Here is a 22,850-nt window from a genome sequence, read left to right as displayed (position 1 = left end):
CGCTTTCCGAGGTTTCTCTAAGTCGCACAATGTAAATAATTGGACGATTCCTTTGATAAGTTCACTTCCAATTACCCTGTTAACCTTCCCGCAATATGAGTTTGTTCTGCGGCTCTAATAACCTAGACGACGTTCCTTTCTATAGCTTGCATCACGTCGTTTGAATCTCTTCACAAGTCTTATTGGTTACCACGAAGTCACATATTGGTTACGTAGCTGAGAAATCCTTAGAAGAACCAAGCGGCAGATTAGTCATAAAACCTCTAGGCCTCTTATTATTGCACTGAAATTTTAATAGCACTGTGAAGGAGGTAGTAGCGTTAATTTCTAACCGAGTGCATAAAATTTAAATGTACCGAATTAAGCAACGATAGCTGTGGGACTGAGAATCAGTTCAGTTCTTAAAACTTAAGAGAAGAAACACTGAAAATATAAAACAAATTTGTCTATAGAAAGTGATGAATAAATTTAAAGAAGTAGTTCTCAAAATTGTTGGCTGGTTGATTTGGAAGAAGGGGACCAAACAGCGAGGTCATCGGTCACATCGGATTAGCAAAGGATGCGGAAGGAAGTCGTCCGTGCCCATTCAAAGGAACCATCCCGGCGTTAGCCTGAAGCGATTTAGGGAATTTACGGAAAACCTAAATCAGGATGGGCGGACGCGGGTTTGAACCGTCGTCCTCCCGAATGCGAGTCCAGTGAATTCTCTTCACTGACTGTAGAATGAGTCTAACGAGTCTACTGTCTCTGCGTTGTATATCAATTTAACAGCAGTAATAACAGTAATTTGACGTGAGACGCTTCTGCTTCTCGCTTCGATTCATTTCACTCATACTTCAACGTGACGCTCTCCTATCTTAAAGAGGGAAGCACACATATTCGCTGGTATCGATGCTACAGTGTACTGCGTAGGTCTGTGGACTCGCAGGTAACCGGATGTGTGACATGTCCCACGGGAGGCTCTTTGGTTGCGGAATCCAGTCAGATTCTTGCTGCGAGAATTTGCCTTTTACTGGAGGCTGAATGTGGGCGTGGTATAGCCCCAGTGTCTGTCTTGATTCCGGTCGGCAACGTGATCGTCGGTTGCCTATCTCATTTCATGTTGCTGAAGATCTGATGACACGCTACGTGCTTTTGGTTAAGCAACGCGTTGCAAATATTACTCGCTGCATTCATGTAGGGCGAAGTATTTTTCCGATGTCGCTGTTACAAACATTAAATATTCCACTCTTCGTAGGCATTCTGATTAAAAATGGAACTTGTTTCTTTGTGGTTGGGTTTGAGTCACGTGTCCACGTGAACTGGGATATCCATCCCATCTATTGACATACATGTTCATATTAGATACTAAACCCAACCCAGTAACTCGTCAGCATGATACTCTGACACCTTTGTTTCATGTATGCTGTGAAGGAATCTATCTTTTTTTTTTTAATTTCGATGTTGATCAGTGACCTCAATGTACCTGCGCTTATGCTGTAAAAGGAATGGTTTTTCTCATAGAGTAAATTACTAGCAACCCTGGTGTCAGTATGACTATTTTCTCTATTTTGTCCCCCGCACTCGCATGCTTATGTAAGATCAGATGCTGCACCAGACCATACTGTGAGCCTATGGGCTTTTTAATTGTACCGCCAATCACAAATATTTCGCTTATTGCCAAGCTTTACGAGCATTAGTATGTATTACGTGATTTTTCGGCATTATTAGGTAAGCAGTCATACAAGAGACGGATGACAAATACAGCAGCGCAGCCAGCATGCACTATAGATCAGCTTTCACCACATGTTCAGTTCGTTTTGTACGCAGAGATTAGGGCATAGTAGTTGCACTTAGTAATGTTCAGAGTTGTTCATCGTCATCTACATGGATACTCTGCTAATCACAATTCTCTATTATTCCAATTTCGTATACCGCGCGGAAAGAACGAACACCTATATCTTCCCGTATGAGCTCTGATTTCCCTTATTTTACCATGGTGATCGCTTCTCCATAAGTAGGTCAGTGTCAACAAAATATTTTCGCAACTGGAGGAGAAAGTTGGTGATTGGAATTTCGAGAGAAGACCCCGCCTCAACGAAAAACGCATTTGTTTTAATGATGTCCACCCCAAATCCTGTATCATTTCAGTGACACTATCTCCCCTATTTGGCGATAATATAAAACGTGTAGCACTTCCTCAAACTTTTTCGATGTACTCCGTCAATCCTATCTGGTAAGGATCCCACACCGAGCAGCAGTATTCTAAAAGAGGACGGACAAGCGTAGCGTAGGCAGTCTTCTTAGTAGATCTGTTCCAGATGGTACAAATATGTGCTGGCACGAACAATTTCCTGTAAGAGGATCTCCATTACATTAATCTGTGCTCTTCATAGGTCATTTTTCTTCATAGAACTAAGTAACCTTAGCACCACGTTCGGGTATTTCTTTGTGAAATTTAAGAGATTGTTTTCCAGGAGTTTTTTGGCCGTTGCCCTTGCGAAGGTTCAATTTTGTCGCGAAATAAATATCAGCCACATGCGTCTTTACATGGGCTCGCCGGATAAACGTATGTTAAAAAATTGCAAATAGTTCAATTTTTGGCTGAATTGTTACGATGCGGAAAACGACAGTTCACTTTAAAACGCTGCACATACTTTATTTGGGAATGGAGTAGGAAAGATTTAAGTATTGTCTCCGACACGAGCTATACGTGTGTTTAGAAGACTTTAGGCACAGTGGACATATTTGTGGATATTTGTCAGGGACAGTTCTGTTGTCACGTACCTCTCGCTTCTTCCCCGAAATCTAAAGCTTTTATTTATTTATTTATTTTTGGCGTAGACAAATGACTGTAACTCAGAAATGACTTCAAAAGCACACATTTTCGTTTACTACGCTGAAGACAGGTAGACAATAGTCTACAGCACGAAAATGGTCAGCTTTGAGAAAGCAGTAAGTGTTTGTGAGGCTCTATACGCTATGTTATCTTGGAAAATCTCTCAAAGATAGTTACGTAATGTATTTATTTGTTTATCTTTTAACATTTGGGTATGGTTTATTTAACCATAGGGGCAGACTGTACGCCAGCGTGCGAAGATGTATGTATAGGTAATGGTTGGCATCCCTGCCGGCGCTGCTTTTTTTCCAATAAGATGTACCAAAAATAAAACTTTTTGGCATTTTATTGAGTTTAGAATCTAAGACTTTGAAACTCTGTTTTTTGTGCAATGTAAATGCTTTTTGAAACACGAACCTTAAAACTTCCCTTTCGCGACCAACGTTGTTACCAGCTTAGCTATCCAGACGCGAAGCACTACCTGCGGTCACAGCTTTACTTCCAGCCTCTCTCCTACTTCCAAAACTTCACAGAAGTTCTTCTGCGTACCTTCCGGAACTAGCACTCCTGGACGTAAGATAGGGAGAAACAATTGGAAATTTGTGGTAAGGTCTTATGGGACTAAACTGCTGAGGTCATCGGTCCATAACCCTACACACTACTTAATCTAACTTGAAGTAACTTACGCTTTGGACATCACACACACCCATGCCCGAGGGAGGACTCGAACCTCCGACGCAGGGAACCGCACGGACCGTGACAAAGCGCCTGAGACGGCGAGGAGTAGCCACAGACTAGGGTATTGTTTCCAGAATGAGTCTTTCACTCTGCAACAGAATGTGCGCTGATATGGAGACAAGGATCCGCATTCGAACCTCGGTTCCGCACGAAATTTTAATTTGCCACGAAGTTTCAAATCAGTGCACTCTCCGCTTCACAGTGAAAGATTAATTCAGATTTTTAAAATTTTTAGTTTTTTCTTCATTTCACAGAAATGTTAGTTATCCGTCTTCCCCGTGCGTTAATGCATTGATGTTCCATTGCATACTGTTGGTGATACAATATTTCGAATCTTACGGGCAGTATGATGTTGAGAGGTTAAGATTTTAATGGATGTAATTTCTCTGTAAGTGGCAGACATGTTGGGTGTATAGTGCTGCAGTTAATCTTCATGGCTAACGTTTAACCAGCTCCATGTGGAGGTTGCGCAGGTAGGACAGAAATATCTACTTACACTTCATCATAACCCTCTGAAATTAGCTGCTGTCTCCCTCTATTTCCTATATGAGAGCTAATTAAGAACGGTTTTTAGCACGCGTTAATATTGGAGCAATTACTTTACGTCGGCGGGCTGTTGTTTAGGAGAAATTATGTTTAAAAATATTGTCTGTCAACACTGGGAGAGGCGCAATCCCGGTGTGAGTTACGCGCGGCGCTCGGCAGATACGCTTCTCGGCGGCGCAGCGCTTACGCGGCGCCTTGGAAACACAGTCATTATCACCGCCTAATCGTTTCTAAGGTGATCCGTGGCGGTTAATTGCTGCGCGCACCTGTTGAGCCGTATAGAATTACAGGCTGCGGCCTCGGAGCAGGGGAGATTACAGGTGTGCCGACTGCGGAACGATCAGCGTGCGGCGAGCTCTGGGCGGCCACTGTGGGCCACCGTAATGTGCACCTGCCCGCGCTCCGGCACGAACCCTCAGCTGCCGGGGCAGGAGTCGACGCGTCAGTCGCCGAAGCAGCTCTCCACCATTAAACAGAGCCCGCTCCTGCCTTAGCGGCTGGTCCGAAATGCATGGTGGAGTGCTTGTAAGAGGCTACACCCAAATCACAACATTCATTCTACTCGTCTCCGTAGCCGAGGTCAATACCGCACGCCAGTGCGATGGCTCTCAGTACTGAGTTGGTCTGAATCCTGGTGGTTGTAGCCAGTTGGGATCCTCTGTATGTCCATCTTTTCAGATATTGTTGCGGAACTCGGCTGATCAGTACAGAACGTCAAATCAAACAACTTTCTGCCTTCTAATTTCCAATCTGTTATTTTATTTGGCTACTTGTTTGGGCCATTTACCACTCCATCTTCGGGCCCCCTGACTATAGTGTAGGAAGATTCCAACCTCTGTTCAGGTCAAAATAGGGCCAGCATTCGAAGATTGGTATCTGTAGATTTCTACTTCATACAGTGATCACTTACAGATACCAGTCTTTTAGTTCTGGCCCCTATTTTGACCGGACCCGAGGTTGAAATCTTCCTATACTTCGGTCAGGGGCGTAGTAAATGTTCAAATGCGTGACTTAACTGCTAAGGTCATCAGTCCCTAAGCTTACACACTACTTAACACAAATTATCCTAAGGAGAAACACACACACACACGCATGCCCGATGGAGGACTCGAACCTCCGCCGGGACCAGCCGCACAGTCCATGACTGCAGCGCCTTAGACCGACGTAGTAAATATCCTAAAACTGGCAACCAAATAAACTAACAGTTTGGAAGTTAGACGGCTGAAAGGTGTTTGATTTGACATTTAGTTGGAATCCTGGTGAGGGAATAAATTTTCACGGGAGGAGAGCCAGTGGCATGAAGTCCCTGATCAACACACTTTGCGCCCACGTTCTATACTTAATTCCAGACCTCACCGTAAGTCTCGCTAACTGCTTGCACGCTGTTGTTGGAGGTTCGTCCTGTGGATTGGCACATCAATCGCAGCGGTCTTCTTGGTACCATTACAAAGGAGTAACCTACTGACCATTCAACCTCTACCTTCTCTCATCATCATATAACACTTACAGCAATGCTATGCTTCGATGACAGAAATGTCTATGAACTGGTAAACGAAGGAGTGAAGAGATCTGTTATGCGAGTCATTATACATTGCGCAAAGGAATTCAAGTGTCACGTTCTAGAAACCATTCTGCCCCATTGCGATGCAAAAGTGTGAAATTTGGCTCAATGATGTCCACAACCACCCTCTGTAATTGTGCAAAAGCATGACGTCACCTTCGGACAGCCGGCCGTGGTGGCCGAGCGGTTCTAGGCGCTTCAGTCCGGAACCACGCGACTGCTACGGTCGCAGGTTCGAATCCTGCCTCGGGCATGGATGTGTGTGATGTCCTTAGGTCAGTTAGGTTTAAGTCGTTCTAAGTTCTAGGTGACTGATGACCTCACATGTTAAGTCTCATAGTGCTCAGAGCCATTTTGAACCTTCGGACAAGGCGTGTACACATGGATAAAAAGACGAGAGCCCAGAAGTTCCTGTGAGGTGTAAAGTGGGTACATGATGTCAGGACGCCACTGAATTTCACCACAGTTTGCCCAAGGCCACCACTGACGTTTCACATGATGGAAAGGTCGTCACGTCCCTCCCTTAGCCACATCTCATTTCTTCTCTCATCGCCTGTGCGATGGAGGTCAGAACCGCGAAGCTCGGCGTTGAAATCAAGCGGTTTCCTTGTGGCTCGCCAAGGAAAACTTTACAGGCACAATGCCGCTCGGAACCAACATGGAAAGGTGTCACGAAGTGACATAAAGTGCGTCAGCGATAATACCCCTTACCTTGGAGCATTCATTTACACACATTTTGCTGTCAAAACATACGGTTTGCAGTGTTGTGATGTGCAACAGAACCACGATCTCGACTAACCTTACCATTGCTGACTCCCCCACCCCTCCGCTTCGCCTCCCTCCCAGACGATTCAACCCTTCTCTAAGGACATCATGTGGCTGCAAACCCATTAAACATGTTCAGAGTGCTTTGGATTGTTGCATAACCTCAAATTTGGCTGTGTTTTGCGGGTGAAACCATTACGGACTATTGAAAACTATTTGGCGTAATTTAAACGTGATCCGGTGCAGCAAAAGATTTTCACACGTTTTCAGCCCTCATGTTTCGCGTCATCCTGTGTGTGTGTGTGTGTGTGTGTGTGTGTGTGTGTGTGTGTGTGTGTTTGTGTGTGTGTGTGGAGGGGGGAGGGAGGGGGTGGAATCGACACCTGTGTGAATAAAACAGCAAATGGTCCCTCTAAGATCCCTTAGTTTAGGAACACCAATGGTGTTACCAGCACACCTATGTTGAGCACTAAAAATATACCTGTACAGAAACAACCCTTCACCGATTGCTAGGTACCTGTGGGCAGCCAACTCGCCGATACGCTTTAGTTGCTGGTAATACGCTGCTACTCTAGCTCTCTGTGCGCATTTGTTAGTGTAATCGAAGTGGTTCCTGCAGGTGCCTTGGAATCGGTCAAGGGTTGGCTCTGGATGGGTACGTTTTTAAAGAGCTCAGCATAGGTTCCCACCCAGGTGGCCCTCATGGTGTTGTCGAAGTGGAGGATCTTAGAGGAAGCTATAGAGTCTGTGAAAGTTGCAATTTTTAGCAGTCACTGTAGTCGTGATTTCTCTCTCCCTATTATGAAGTCACATAATTATAATATTTCATGGTTTGCAGATACAGCATTTAGCGATTACCTGGGGATTTACTTTATGCCCTACTGTGTGGTATCTGATATGGATCGATGACGAGAACTTAGTACATCTAGATTTGTGGAGCCCATTATTGAACTTTAGATCAAATCACCTATAAAAAGATAGAGCCACTTGATAGAAGATTTGCTCAGTGATTATGACAAGATTAGGACTTCCTGGAAAACGACCCATTATTTGTTTCTCATAGATGTCTTGTCATATGTATTTGAATACTAGCCATCCACTTCGAAGCGAGAAACATTGGGCTCTGGTGAGCGACGGTGGCAGGGCTGAAAAAATATATCAAAGACACCGACGGAAAATAGCGAATCGAAGACCGTTCTAGAATGAACTTCAGCGTGGAGAGCATCGAGAGACAGCCACACATGGAAATTCTCATCGAAAGATGTTTCTGGAGGAATTCGTTTGGTAGATAATCTAGGAGGCGTACAGGCAACAATTTTGTAACACCAAACCCTATTGGAGGCAGAAAGTTGCACGAGTGAATACAGAACGAGATGGCGCGGTGGTTAGCACACTTGACTCGCATTCGGGAGGACGACGGCCTAGACTCGCGTCCGGGCATCCTGAAAAGGTTTTCCGTGATCCCCCTAAATCGCTTTAGCAAATGCCGCGATGCTTACTTTGAAAGGGCACGGCCGATTTTCTTCCACATCCTTCCATAATCCGATGTTACCGAAGACCTAACTGTTTGGTCATCTCCCATCAAATCTTGAATAAACGTAAACCATGAAACAAAGAGGAAGACAGGAGAACACAAAGGGAAGAGTTCTTTCAGTGGGAGCATCGAAGGATAGGCCTAGGCCAGAAACAGCTGTTCTGTTGCAGTCTAGGAGATGCCTTACTAGCCGTCACAGCTTCGAGATGGCAGCCACACCCATGCGTGTCAGAACTGCCATGTAGAGAATCTGCTGTCAACAACGTCGCGGGTATTCCCATCCCAGTGGTTCGAAACTCGCCCCATTTAGCCACGTCGTGCAGGACACAGGCTGCCCTTGTCGGTGTGGCTGATGCGGTGCTCCCAGATCTGAGCACTACCTGCTCTGCTTTTCTACCTCTCTACTTTTCTCACGCCTTGCCACATTGTAGGCAAAAAACTGTAATTTCGTGTAGCTTGTGTCTCTACTTTTGCTGTTATGAAATGCTCTGAGAAAATTTTGCTTTACTGTTGCCGTGATAAAATGCCCTGAGAAAATTTTGCTCTCTGGACAGCCACTTAATTCTGGTGTTTTTCTCAATCATTTCCTCATTGCAAAGATTTCAGATTCCTGTTTTTGGTTAATTGCAAAGGTCCGACTCATGTACTTGCCAACTTTAACGAATCATTGCCTAATATCCCAAATTTATCATGACCTTTGTAAGTGAGCTGCTTCTGTGTTGACAGCGCTGTGTAGCGCTTTGCATTGGATCTCTGACTGAGCTTTCTTTGTAAGAGTCTCTGTGGCTGGTTGGACTCGTTGGAAAGTAATCGCCAGTAGTGTTTGTCTGTTGGAAGTTAGTCGTCAGCAGTGATGGAAGTACTGTTGGTAGATGGAGGTGAACAGCCAGCAGCGATAGATGTTACATGTGAGAAGTTATCATTGATGGAGGGTAGAGGTCTGAAGTGTTACCAAAGGCTAGCGATCTGTACATGTTCGACTTGGAGATTGTACTAGATCTCAATGACGATTTGTATTCGCGTCTCAAGTGGATGTCACATTATTCAAAAATGGTTCAAATGGCTCTGAGCACTATGGGACACAACTGCTGTGGTCATAAGCCCCCTAGAACTTAGAACTACTGAAACCTAACTAACCTAAGGACATCACACACATCCATGCCCGAGGCAGGATTCGAACCTGCGACCGTAGCGGTCGTGCGGCTCCAGACTGTAGCGCCTTTAACCGCTCGGTCACTCCGGCCGGCTGTCACATTATTAAGGGGAATGGGTTGACAACAAAATCGTTCCTTTGCTAACCACATTCCTATTAGTAGTTAGTTAGTGGCTTTAGTAGTTGTTGTGGTGGTATTCAGTCTTGAGACTGGTTTGATGCAGCTCTCCATGTTACTCTATCCTGTGCAAGCTTCTTCATCTCCCAGTACTTACTGCAACCTACATCCTTCTGAATATGCTTAGTATATTCATCTCTTGGTCTCCCTCTACGATTTTTACCCCCCACACTGCCCTCCAATGCTAAATTTGTGATCCCTTGATGCCTCAGAACATGTCCTACCAACCGATCCCTTCTTTTTGTCAAGTTGTGCTACAAACTCCTCCCCAATTCTATTCAATACCTCCTCATTAGTAATGTGATCTACCCATCTTATCTTCAGCATTCTTCTGTAGCACCACATTTCGAAAGCTTCTATCCTCTTCTTGTGCAAACTATTTATCGTCCATGTTTCACTTCTATACATGGCTACACTCCATACAAATACTTTCAGAAACGACTTCCTGACACTTAAATCTGTATGACTATCGCTAAGAGCTAAGAGGTGGCATTAGTTATCGCAATCAGTAACCGGCCTTCACAATCCCGCCATTTGGAATTGGGCATAAAAAGGGAGATCTTTGGTTCTGTGTGTAGACATGGAGACTGCTGGCTAGAGACGTTAAACGCTATGTAACTGAAGAACCGAGTGCGGGGATCGCGTTATTTACTGTGAAGGTTGAGTATATGCGCTCGGGGTACACTGCCGTTAGGAGAAAAGAAAAACACCCTCTTTTGAGGTTCGGTCAGGTGCATGCCGGCTCGGGTTTACTCCTGCAGTACTATGTGGCCGCTAGTATTGAGGGTGTCAGGATGTGAGGCTAGATACTCGTAGTCACCGATTTTTTTAGCCTTTTCCACGTTAAATTGGTTCAGACAGTCTTTCGATGTAATTTTTGTCATTTTGCGATTTTTAATTCTTTGAATCCGACGATGAGTCCTTGTGTGACAAATTGGGCTTTGTGATATTCTGTGGTTTCATCCAGGAGCATATAGTGCTTCTCTTTCTAGATATTCATTCGAATAATGTTTATACTCGTACAACATTTCTGACAGTTTGCGATCTTGATTTTCACATTTAAACCAGCTTTTCTTTTATTCGCCGATACCACGTGTTATTGTTTCATGCAAACGACTATATTGAAGCAACGCAGGTTCATTATTTCAATAGCGTTTCCTCACGTTTTTCAATGACTGGTGCACTTAATTTTTTATGATATAGTGAGCTTAGTTTGTGCCTGATTACACGTGACATTAGAGAGTGGTTCAGGTCGCTCATGGTGTCACTTAGATTCTCCATTGTGTTCTCCTCTTAGTTAAATTGATTTGAACACCAATGTAAATCGTTTCCCGCTTTTTTGTGATTTTTATCTGGATCCTTCCCTTTCTTTATACGACCCACGTGGTACGAGGCAGAATGTCGCATGGCTTTGGGATAGGGTTATATTGTGTTCCATTCATTTCTCAGTTTACCGCGATGCTGTTGCAAGGTCGATGACGACCAGTTGCTATTGAAATCGACGTGATTCTCCTGGTGTCTCATTTTTGTGGTCAGTCATATGAGACATGTACACAGGTCACAGGTTGCTAGCCAAACCGTTGCTGTTAGTATCATGATTTCTCCTGCACGTTACGATTATCCATACGGTATAAACAGAACAGTCATTTCTTTATAAACACGTTAAGGAATTGAGTCATGCAAGTATCCTTTCATAATCTGTGATCCCTTGTCCGACACGACACGTCACTGAGCACTGGAAGCATTGTAATGAATGTGAAGTTTTCTTGCGCAACGAATGTAGAGTTTAGAAACTATAACCCAATTACTGAGATCAGAGTATACGTCAGTAATTCCAATAAATGTTCAGTTACTTACTTTCTTTCTTTTATTGAGAAATTGAAGATGGCATTCCCTGTTTCTGTAATCAATAAAAAATGAATTATATGCGGGTAGGTGATGGCCTATTGTTCTTCCATGACGGGGTCCATAATTAATGTAAACATATTTCTTGCAGTCATTTACCTGAGTAGCGGGGAAACCGATAGGTTAATCCAACGTTTCTGTAAGTCCTTAAAGATAAATACTGGGATGGCTACTTGCAGGACACGACCAACATTGCCCCAGTCCGTTTCCACACCTGGATACAATCATAGTTCTGTAGGGAGCCGCAAACATTTTTCCATACCGCCTTGTCTCACAGTGGGATAAATGTATTGACAGTTGCGGCGACTACTTTTGAAACAACAAACAGTTAACTTATTTTTTTCCCTCTGTCTCATTTCATTTGATTGCTCTTAAAGAATACAAAATGGTTTCTAAGCCTTATGATCCATCAATTTGGTAAAGATCGAACAGTAACTAACAAATGCAAAGTATATCTTCTGGACCAACTGGATGGAAATATATACGTAAACTGGCGTCTGAAGAGATTTACGACTGAAAACGCTTTTGCTCTGCCGAAGAATTTATGGTAGTGAAAAACAGGTATTTTGCAGATTATCCTGAATCGCGTTTCACGGTTGCGATCCACTCACTAGAAAGTCACTGGACAACTTGTGTTGATCACACGAAAAACACGCACATTAAGAAGTGGACAGTCTTATTCTTTCACTATCAAGCCGAGAAGTGTTATCCTTACCATCTCTCGATTATTGTCTCTCACACGACTTCATTGTGTCGTTAAAAACACTGGGGGCTGTTTCTCGCTACGGCACTGCACTACAAAATACATTATTCTGCAATATATAATTGATAATGAAGTACAGAAGTGGGAAAGTTGTTGCATCAGTGGTTCTGTATTTTCTCCCTTGTTGGTTATGCACAGATGATGCGTCTGTTTTTCTTATTACTATCAAGAGTCTAGTGGTCTTGCGGTAGCATTCTCGCTTCTCGCGCACGGCATCCCGGGTTCGATTCCCGGCGGGGTCAGGCATTTTCGCTGCCTCGTGATGACTGGGTGTTGTTGTGTCGTCGTCATCATCATCATTCATCCCCATTACGGTCGGGGGAAGGCAATGGCAGACCACCTCCGCTAGGACCTTGCCTAGTACGACGGTGCGGGTTTCCCGCATCGTCCCCTATGCTCCTCGGAGTATGGGATCATGGGACCTCATCAACATGAAACAAACAATGAAGAGTTTAGCCTATAGTGCAGTGTTCGTTTTAAAATAACGGTATGGTATTCACCTTCACTGGTGTAAGGAAACTACAAAAAAACCTAAAATACAGTGACTGGACGGAGATTCGAACTCCACTGCTTCTAAATACCAGTCCATTGTGCTAATCACATTGCCACCTCGCTTGGTAGCTCGATGCAGAAGCATACGACCTATCTGCTGTGGGTATTTGAAACAAAGAAGGAAGGTTAATAAGATTTTCTCTGGTTTCCCGCTGATGCGGGTGGTTATAAATTTGTGAGCTTTTCTCCGAGTGCTCCTCGGCCGTTGTCAAGTGCTAAATGACTACACCACACAGTAGGCTGTTACTGTTCGCAGTGGCCGTACACCGCTCGTCCGAAAGGTCGTGGATGTATACGAAGCTGACGAGTTTGGAAGCGCAAGAAAATGTTTTTTAGTCATAGCGTACAGATAAGGAAGATGTGTGGGGGCTGACGGACTGTGGGAGGAAGCAATTAGAGGACGACGACAAAGTGGGCGGATGGAGAAGGAGCGAGATTTACGAAAAATCGTTCGGAGCAGGAATAATGAAGACGTCCTTTGGGCATTTAAGGCTGGGACAGGAGTAAGAGTTTCACTGAAAGCAGTGCACCTGCGTTAGGCCATTGTGGACGTCGTAGCGGGCGAGCAGGTGGCAGCTGGGATGGGCAATTACGTAACGGGAAACCGTAGCCGCAGTGGTGCGGGCGCGCGTATCCAGCCGGCGGAGCTGCGCCCACCTGGTGTGGCCGCGCGGCTCATTCAATTAACGCGCCCGCTTATCTCGCATCTCTCGCACAGTGTGCGGCGCGGCCGCCAGCTTATCGCCGTTTTGTCCGAGCCGCTGTTTAGACTTGCTACGCGGAAGACACCTGTCATTCCGAGGGCAGAACCGCCCCCTGATTTGTCTGTGTGGCACCGCTGTTTCGCCGGCCGGAGTGGCCGAGCGGTTGTAGGCGCTACAGTCTGGAACCGCGCGACCGCTACGGTCGCAGGTTCGAATCCTGCCTAGGGCATGGATGTGTGTGATGTCCTTAGGTTGGTTAGGTTTAAGTAATTCTAAGTTCTAGGGGACTGATGACCTCAGAAGTTAAGTCCCATAGTGCTCAAAGCCATTTTTGAACCACTGTTTCTGCTTGCGAGCCAGCACGAACCATGCACAGCTTGCTTCACTTTCAACTACGAGGCGTGTTTCTTTAAGTAAGTACCGTTTTGAAATTAAAAAAAGACTTGCTAATATATCTCAATAATTTTATTTTTACATGAAAGCCCGTACCTTAATCTACGCACTGACGCCATTACAGGCTGATTATTCCTTGTTTATGTTGTCTGAAAGGTCTCTGTTGGATTCCTTTCATGTTAATTTCTTAAATCTGTTGTCATTTACGGCATAAATTCTTCTGAATTTACTGTGGTGTTTCTGACTCTATCTGGGAGGAGACTGAGCAGTGGAACATGTTACTTTTACACATAAACAAGAACGATCTGTCACACTACTACACTTTAAAACACAGTTTATATGTATATGTAATTCATGTCACACAGTCTCATACGGAACCTACATCCGCTTTCTTTTATATACTGTATATGATAAGATACCGTCATCCCCCTTCCCTTCTGTGTGAAAGTATGAATGAGCAAATGTATTTCTAGTGGCATGCTTGATGGTAGCAGACAAGCCTGTCTGCTAGAGAACAGCAGGACCAACGTCGGAACACGTAGCTACGCTTTCTGAAAGCAAAGAGGTTTCTATTCTTAGTATGGTCCTGTCCGTTCCCAGTCATGTTGGTATAGGAAGCTGCCTCTCTGGTCACTTCCGTTATGTGTCTGTGAAACACCCTCGGTAGGGGCCCACAGCAGTCTGTCCGCGGCGAGCGTCTGAAGTCGTAAGATCTTCGGCTAAGCGCGTCTCTGCTAAGTCTGTAGGACACTGGATTTCTTAAGTTCAGCCTAACTGAAAATTTAATCACCTTTATTTCAGGTTTAGATCTAAAATATCTAATGTTATCTTAAATTGCAATGCAGTGTAAATCGAGTGTGAAGTTCAGAATATTTTCCAGTAGTTGCTTTATCACTACTTTGTGAGTAAAGAGGAACTACGTGTTGAAGATACGTAACTCTAACTAAGATCATCAATCTTAAATGCGAATGTGCGTGAGATTATAGCGTCTCCTCTTGACAATATTTTTCAATATAGCAACTTTTCTTTATGTTCAACCCACGTGGGGTGTACTTTGTGAGACCAATACCACGTGCTTATACAATTGTTTGACCCATCAGGTTAATAGTAAGACAAAAGTAACCAGTTCGAGGTTTTTCTTTTGTAAATTGCGTTTCGACGTAATTTATTTTAATTATCAAAACTACTGTGGAATTACACTCTTTGGGTAAACCAAGTTGATCACGTGAAGCATGTGCTGTAATCATAAAAGTAGCCCTCAGCTATTCTTTTCGGAAAGATTTCACAGAGAGTTAGTATGAATTTAGTGTACCAGTGTGTGGTAATTTAATGACGGACAGGACTGCGCTACGAACGTAACTTCTTTGGGTGAAAATTGAATTGGTTGGTTGTGGTTAATTTCCTCTTGCATATGTTTCAACTTTCTTTGTGTGTTATTTTATGAATGCAGTGTTGTATGCAGTCTCCCAATCTTGGCTCCATATTTGATGTGTTCCGTAAGATTACAAACTCACATTTTCACAATCCTAGATAAAGCACCATTTTAGTTATGAATCAAGTGTAATATGCTGAAATTTTAACGGAACAATGATCAATGTTAAAATAAATGTCCAAATGTAAACTGATTTATTTCTTTTTATTTAAATTCTCTTTATATATATATCACTGGTTGTCGTAAGATGACTATTAAAAGATTATAACTAATGTTAGTCTGGTTGGAAATTTGGTAAGCTAGACTGGATATCTGGTGAAACAGTTACTCAGTAATGCAAGGTTAACTTCCCCAGATAGCTCACGGCTTTTAACCCGCTTTTATTGTCTTGAACATCAGCACCGCTTTCAGAACAAATTAATGCATCAACATTACATGTGTAGTGGGTGTTTAAGATGCTCCGATAATAGTGAGTCCCTCCGACTGTGAAGTACGAGCTGTTATAAGATTTCCTAGTGCTAAAGGCCTAAAAGCGATCGATATTCATTGTGAGATGTGTGCAGTTTACGGAGAAAACATTATGAGTGATGGAATGGTAAGAAAGTGGGTGAGAGCATTTAAAGATGGCCGCATAAATGTGCTTGATGAGTGGGCGTCCTTCGGTCGTTAATTAAAGTTTGGTGCAGGAAGTGGACAGTAAGGTGAGAGAAAACAGACGCTTTACGATTTCCTCCTTGCGGGATGACTTTCCTAATGTTTCTCGTAGTGTTTTGTATGGCATTATGACCTAGCACTTGAATTACCGAAAATTGCGCGCACGTTGGGTACCCAAAATGTTGACGGTTGTGCACAAAACCAAACGTTTAGACAGCGCATTGACTTTCCTTGAGCGGTACCACAACGACGGTGATGATTTCTTAAGCCAAATTATTACGGGCGATGAAACATGGGTGGCCTACGTCACACCAGAATCAAAGCAACAGTCCATGGAAGTTGAACAAGGGCATCGTTTTGTTGCAAGACAATGCCCGTCCGCATGTGGCGAATCAGACCAAAGATCTCATCACATCAACAAATCCTCCTTCACTGCTGCCGTGAAATGAACAGCTGCAACACGTCAATGTCGTCGCTCTTTCTTCTTGACTGGTGGTGTGTTACTCTGTAGCTCTCGACCAAAGTGCATAAATAGTGCCGTTAGAAACATAGTATCCACTTTCAACCCACTGCCCTGCCTTACCCCACTTTTCCATACATCAAGAACATGTGAAAACATTACTATGATGTGAAAACGTTAGTATGATTTAAAGATAATGTGACAGGAATTATTTGACTGGTCATCTTCCGTTGACAATAGAAAACAGTGCCAACACCGATATTATTCTATCTCCTTGCTGGGACTGCCTTTACATAAGACCCAGTAGGGTCCTTTTTTTGGAGCAGCCAATACTGTCTGAATCGGTTGTTCAGTGTCCACCACAAGAGTCCCCGTACTGGGCGCCATGTTGGCGAAAATCTTGTTCTGAGAGTTCAGAGAATTAGATGTGTATTATTCGCCTCTAATATAGATCGGTAATTTTAACGTTCACATTTAGATACCATCAGACTTTTGCTAGATGTCACGTTGTCATCTTTCACAGTCGTTCCACACCACTTGCATTCTCTCTCTCTCTCTCTCTCTCTCTCTCTCTCTCTCTCTCTCTCTCTCTCTCCCTCTCTCCCCCCCCCCCACTTCCTACCTCCCTCCCTCCCCCTCCACCCTCTCTCTCTTGCTCCTCGTCTCAACCTTGTAGTGGCTTCCTACATATCGATAACATATTCATTTCGTAATCTTTTGTAGATCGCTATAACATGACAAGCAATTCTAGCGCACTCTTTGCCTATAATTTCAATACACAATATTTGTTGTTTGATGCTCAGTGTATTTCGGTAGTCGATTCAAGTGTGGGCTCTTCACAATGTCATGGCGGTGGTGTGTTTTTTACTGGTCTCCCACATCCACATGATTAATCCTTGTTAATCAGTGTGAGGCTTCACTGGAAATAGGACGTAGTACGACGCTTTTTGCACTTCTGCACGAAGTGAAACCATTTCCTTGGTTTATACCCATTACTCTGGTGCTTTAGGATTAATATCGGTCAGATTTTCTACTTCTCTGCACGTCGCTCCAGAAGCTACTGCATCTATAGTTAGTTAATGCTTTTATTATTATATGCAACTGCTGTATTGCCTTTTTCACCACGATGAATGTGTCGTTTTATTCAATTAAAACTTAGCCATTGGTAATGACCATTTCTTGCTTACAACGAAGATGGATGATGCTTGCACATTTTCCTCTTTGACAAGAAAACGGGAGACTATAAACGACGGAAAAGGAAACTCAAGAAGACTGTCCATGAAGTCTACTAGTAAGACTACAGAAGGTATTAGTTAATGCTCACACCTCCTTCTTAGACAGTGGACGCGCCAGACTTTAGTAGGAGTGGGCACGTCCTCAAGAAATCGTCTATTAAGAACCATGGGGATACTCACTCGTATTGCGTTGTGACGCAGCCATTGGCTCAGAAGAAAGAGTAACATGGGCTACTCAAAACTAATTATGTGTCAAAACCGATATAGCCAGTAAACAGCATGTGTGAGCATTCACCGATAATTTCTGCTGTCAAATTTAGTGAGCTCATTGATGATGTGCGCCAATAAATGTAATAGAATACACTACTGGCAATTAAAATTGCTACACCACGAAGATGACGTGCTACAGACGTGAAATTTAACCAAGAGGTAGAAGATGCTGTTATATGCAAATGATTAGCTTTTCAGAGCATTCACACAAGGTTAGCGTCGGTGGCGGCACCTACAACTAGCTGACATGAGGAAAGTTTCCAACCGATTTCTCATAGAGAAACAGCAGTTGACCGACGTTGCCTGGTGAAACGGTGTTGTGATGCCTCGTGTAAGGAGGAGAAATGCGTACCATCACGTTTTCGACTTCGATAAGGGTCGGATTGCAGCCTATCGCGATTGCGGTTTATCGTATCGCGATATTGCTGCTCGAGTTGGTCTAGATCCAATGACTATTAGCAGAATATGGAATCGGTGGGTTCAGGAGGATAATACGGAACGCCTTGCTGGATCCCAACGACCTCGTGTCACTAGCAGTCGAGATGACAGCCATCCCTGAGTCAACAGATGGGGACGTTTGCAAGACAACAACCATCTGCACGAACAGTTCGACGACGTTAGCAGCAGCATGGACTATCAGCTCGGAGACCATGGCTGCGGTTACCCTTGACACTGCATCACAGACAGGAGAGCCTGCGATTGTGTACTCAGCGACGAACCTGGGTGCACGAATGGCAAAACGTCATTTTTCGGATGAATCCAGGTTCTGTTCACGGCATCATGATGGTCGCACCGTGTTTGGCGACATCGCAGTGAACGCACGTTGGAAGCGTGTATTCGTCATCGCCATACTGGCGTATCACCCGGCGTGATGGTATGGGGTGCCATTGGTTACACGTTTCGGTCACCTCTTTTTCGCATTGACGGCACTTTGAACAGTGGACGTTACATGTCAGATGTGTTACGACCCGTGGCTCTACCCTTCGTTCGATCCCTGCGAAACCCTACATTTCAACAGGATAATGCACGACCGCATGTTGCAGGTCCTGTACGGGCCTTTCTGGATACAGAAAATGTTCGGCTGCTGCTAGCGCATTCTCCAGATCTCTCACCAATTGAAAACGCCTGGTCAATGGTGGGCAAGCAACTGGCTCGTCACAATACGCCAGTCACTACTATTGATGAACTGTGGTATGGTGTTGAAGCTACATGGGCAGCTGTACCTGTAAACGCCATACGTCATCCAAGCTCTGTTTGACTCAGTGCCCAGACGTATCAAGGCCGTTATTACGGCCAGAGGTGGTTGTTCTGTGTACTGATTTCTCAGGATGTATGCACGCAAATTGCGTGAAAATGTAATCACATGTCAGTTCTAGTATAATATATTTGTCCAATGAATACCCGTTATCATCTGCATTTCTTCTAGGTGTAGCAATTTTAATGGCCAGTAGTGTATGAACCGTACTAGTAAGGTTCGGACGGCCGTAAAGCAGACCACAGGTAGCACTGGGGCAGGAAGAAGCGATTTTTCCCCGTTTCCCGCCTCACCATTCGCAGGCATTTTTCTGAACGGCCTGCCGTGCCAGCGCCTCCCGTGTGTGCGTGCGAAGTGTGAGGGGTACGCACCGAGCAGCTTGGAGACGGCGCCCTGCTGGGTGAGGACGTGCGAGGCGAGGTCGTAGTGGCGCAGACCGAGGCGCGACAGCTCGAGCAGGCGCTGCTGCGACACGAGCGACGCCAGCGGGTGGTGCGCCGCGGAGCCGGGGGGCGGCGCCGCCCCCGCGCCCGGCGCCGATGAGGCGGAGGCGGAGGCAGCGGCCGAGGCGGCGGCTGCGGCGGCAGCGGCCGCGGCGTACAGCTCGCGCAGCTGCTGCGGGCCCGCCGAAGCCGCGCCGCCTCCGGCGCCGCCTCCGCCGCCCCCGGGTGACGACATGGGCGGCGAGGATACCACGCCCACGGTCGGCGTCGGCGAAGACACTGCTGCAACCAACAATGGCCACACGTCATCTCCAGTGCCTGTTGTCAAGGGATATCTAAAGTTACAGAATTACACTTACTTTCAGTGGGTATCTATTTGTATATTAATGCACGTAATTGTATGTGTGGAGCGTCAGCGTGGACGTTTCCGTGAAATTAGAACTAACTGGCGATTTGGAGAGGCTATGTTCAAAAATGGCTCTGAGCACTATATGGCTTAACTGCTGTGCTCATCTGTCCCCTAGAACTTAGAACTACTTAAACGTAACTAACTTAAGCACATCACACACATCCATGACCGTGTCAGGATTCTAACCTGCGACCGCAGCGGTCGCGCGGTTCCAGACTATAGCGCCTAGAGGTTATGTGTCTTTACCTTCTTTTCGTAGAGCAGAGTTACGAGAACGACTGCGTTTCATAACGTGAGCAGCAACAAAGAAAGAAAATAATTAACACACATTCTATCCAACCGAATAAAAGCTACGAGGGCTGTTTTTTTCCAACCACCGATCGGTCGCGAAATGGAAACCACAGTGAAAATAAAAATGTTTCACACACGCCTCAAAAAAAGTTTTGTGTCACCCTGGTTCCCAGAACTCCTGAAGATAGACGTTGACTGTATATATTGTATCACAGACGCAGTCCGTTTGACTGTTCAGAGATTTCACAAAACCCGCCTAAAGATGTAAACAACCATGCATGAGCAGCGTCTATGAGACGGAGACGGTCCGACAGCCGATCAGTTCCAGTCATTCTACTAGGAAGGAGATACATATCTCATGTTGTCTGTAGTTCAACCATGCCTAGACGATCAATACCGCGGTTCGATCGCGTCCGCATTGTTACTTTGTGCCAGGAAGGGCTCTCAACAAGGGAAGTGTCCAGGCGTCTCTGAGTGAACCAAAACGATGTTGTTCAGACATGGAGGAGATACAGAGAGACAGGAATTGTCGATGACATGCCTCGCTCAGGCCGCCCAAGGGCTACTACTGCAGTGGATGACCGCTACCTGCGAATTATGGCTCGAGGGAACCCTGACAGCAACGCCACCATGATGAATAGTGGTTTTCTTGCAGCCACAGGACGTCTAGTTACGACTCAAACTGTGCGCAACATGCTGCACGATGCGCAGCTTCACTCCCGACGTCCATGGCGAGTTCCATCTTTGCAACCACGACACCATGCAGCGCGGTACAGATGAGCCCAACAACATGCCGAATGGACCGCTCAGGATTGGCATCACGTTCTCTTCACCGATGAGTGTCGCATATGCCTTCAACTAGGCAATCGTTGGAGACTTGTTTGCAGGTAACCCGGGCATGCAGGACGCCTTAGACACGCTGTCCAGCGAAAGGTTCCCTGCTGTTTTGGGATGGCATTATGTGGGGCCGAAGTACGCCGCTGGTGGTCATTGAAGGCGCCGCAACAGCTGTACAATACGTGAATGCCATCCTCCGACCGATAGTGCAACCATATCGGCAGCGTACTGGCGAGGCATTCGTCTTCATGGACGACAATTTGCGCCCCCATCGTGCGCCTCTTGTAAATGGCTTCCTTCAGGATAACGACATCGCTCGACGAGAGTGGCCAGCGTGTTCTCCAGACATGAACCCTATCAAACATGTCTGGGGTAGACTGAAAAGGGCTGTTTATGGACGACGTGACCCACCAGCCACTCTGAGGGATCTACGCCGAATCGCCGTTGAGGAGTGGGACAATCTGGACCAACAGTGCCTTGATGAACTTGTGGATAGTATGCCACGACGAATACAGGCATGCATCAGTGCAAGAGGATGTGGGACTGGGTATTAGAGGTACCGGTCGTCTGTGCCGTAGACTATCAAAGCCAAATTTCGCCGCACTGTCCTAACGGATATGTTCGTCGTACGTCCCATATTGACTTATGCGTTTATTTGACGCAGAGTTAGCACTGACAACTCTACGCAAATGCCGCTGCTCTCTGTCTTTAAGTGAAGGCCGTCGGCCACTACGTTGTCCGTGGTGAGAGATAATCTCTGAAATTTGGTAGTCTCGCCACACTCTTGTCACTGTGAATCTCAGAATATTGAATTCCCTAACGATTTTCGAAATGGAATGTCCCGTGCGTGTAGCTACAACTACCATTCCGCGTCTGTTAATTCCTGTCGAGCTGCCATAATCATGTCGGAAACCTTTTCACATGAATCAACTGAGTACAAATGACAGCACCGCCAATGCACTAATCTTAGCTCGTGTACGTGTCTGCCCCCAGTAGCTGAGTGGAGTGCTGTACAGTTCATGCAGTGGCTAGCGTTTGCCGGCACGGTAGCTCAGCGTGTTCGGTCAGAGGGTCACGTACTCTCTGTAATAAAAAAAACTGAGTTAAGCGATCATCAACGAACTAAATCGGATGTCTTACGACGTCCGCCCCGATCAGATAGAACGAACAAATGCGAAAAAAATGAGATTGAAAAAAAAATTTAAAAAATAAAAGAAGTGGTCAGCGATACAGAATGTTAATCTTAAGGGCCCCGGTTCGATTCCCGGATGGGTCGGAGATTTTCTCCGCCAAGGTACTGGGTGTTGTATTGTCCAAATCATCATCATGTCATCCCCATCGGCGCGCAAGTCGCCGAAGTGGCGTCAAATCGAAAGACTTGCACCCGGCGAACGGTCTACCCGACGGGAGGCCCTAGTCACACAACATTTACATTTTATTTTACCTCGTGTAAGTGATATTACCGCCATCTATATGACTAACCTACACTTATGTCACCTGAGCGTACATTACGATGTTGAGTAGCACTGGAATAATATAAATAAGTCCTTGCAGGCGATTTCTGATCAGCCAGATTGCCATCCTAAATAGTAACATAGCCTCAGATCATCTGACAGTGTCTGCAGTAGTAAGACTTGTATACTCAGAAAAATCGAAGATATAATTCTCCGTCCGCTGGATGGGCCATAAAGTCGACGAACAACTAAATAGAAGCTGAGCGAAAAAGAGGAAGGAGAAAGTAACAGCGGCGGCAGTCACGCGTGGCAATAGGCGGCTGTCGACAAGTTCCACAAATCTGGTCAGGAGGCAGCGTAGCTCAGGCAAGGCCTGAAATGAGCGGGTGGCGACAGCACGCTGCCTGCCGGTGCGCCGATCGCAGCGCGAGCAGCCGAGTCCGTTGAACGGCGGGCTGGAGAGCCTTAGAGGACGCACGGTCGCCACCTACACAGCCTAG

General features: G+C 45.4%; 1 protein-coding gene across 1 annotated transcript in view; it reads right to left on the bottom strand.

The window, feature by feature from the left end:
* Positions 1 to 22,850, bottom strand: part of LOC126176310 (NK1 transcription factor-related protein 1-like) — a 292,898-nt gene that overhangs the window by 167,272 nt on the left and 102,776 nt on the right. The window contains exons 2-3 of the mRNA XM_049923461.1: positions 19,499 to 19,641; positions 19,288 to 19,417 (exon numbers count right to left, since the gene is read on the bottom strand). Coding sequence (XP_049779418.1) covers positions 19,288 to 19,417; positions 19,499 to 19,641 — 273 coding nt within the window. The remainder of the gene's footprint in view (positions 1 to 19,287; positions 19,418 to 19,498; positions 19,642 to 22,850) is intronic.

The sequence above is a fragment of the Schistocerca cancellata genome, chromosome 3 (assembly GCF_023864275.1).
Source record: "Schistocerca cancellata isolate TAMUIC-IGC-003103 chromosome 3, iqSchCanc2.1, whole genome shotgun sequence".
Lineage (NCBI taxonomy): Eukaryota > Metazoa > Arthropoda > Insecta > Orthoptera > Acrididae > Schistocerca > Schistocerca cancellata.
Note: the sequence above shows the minus strand (reverse complement) of the source record. Positions and strands in the feature narration are given on the sequence as shown.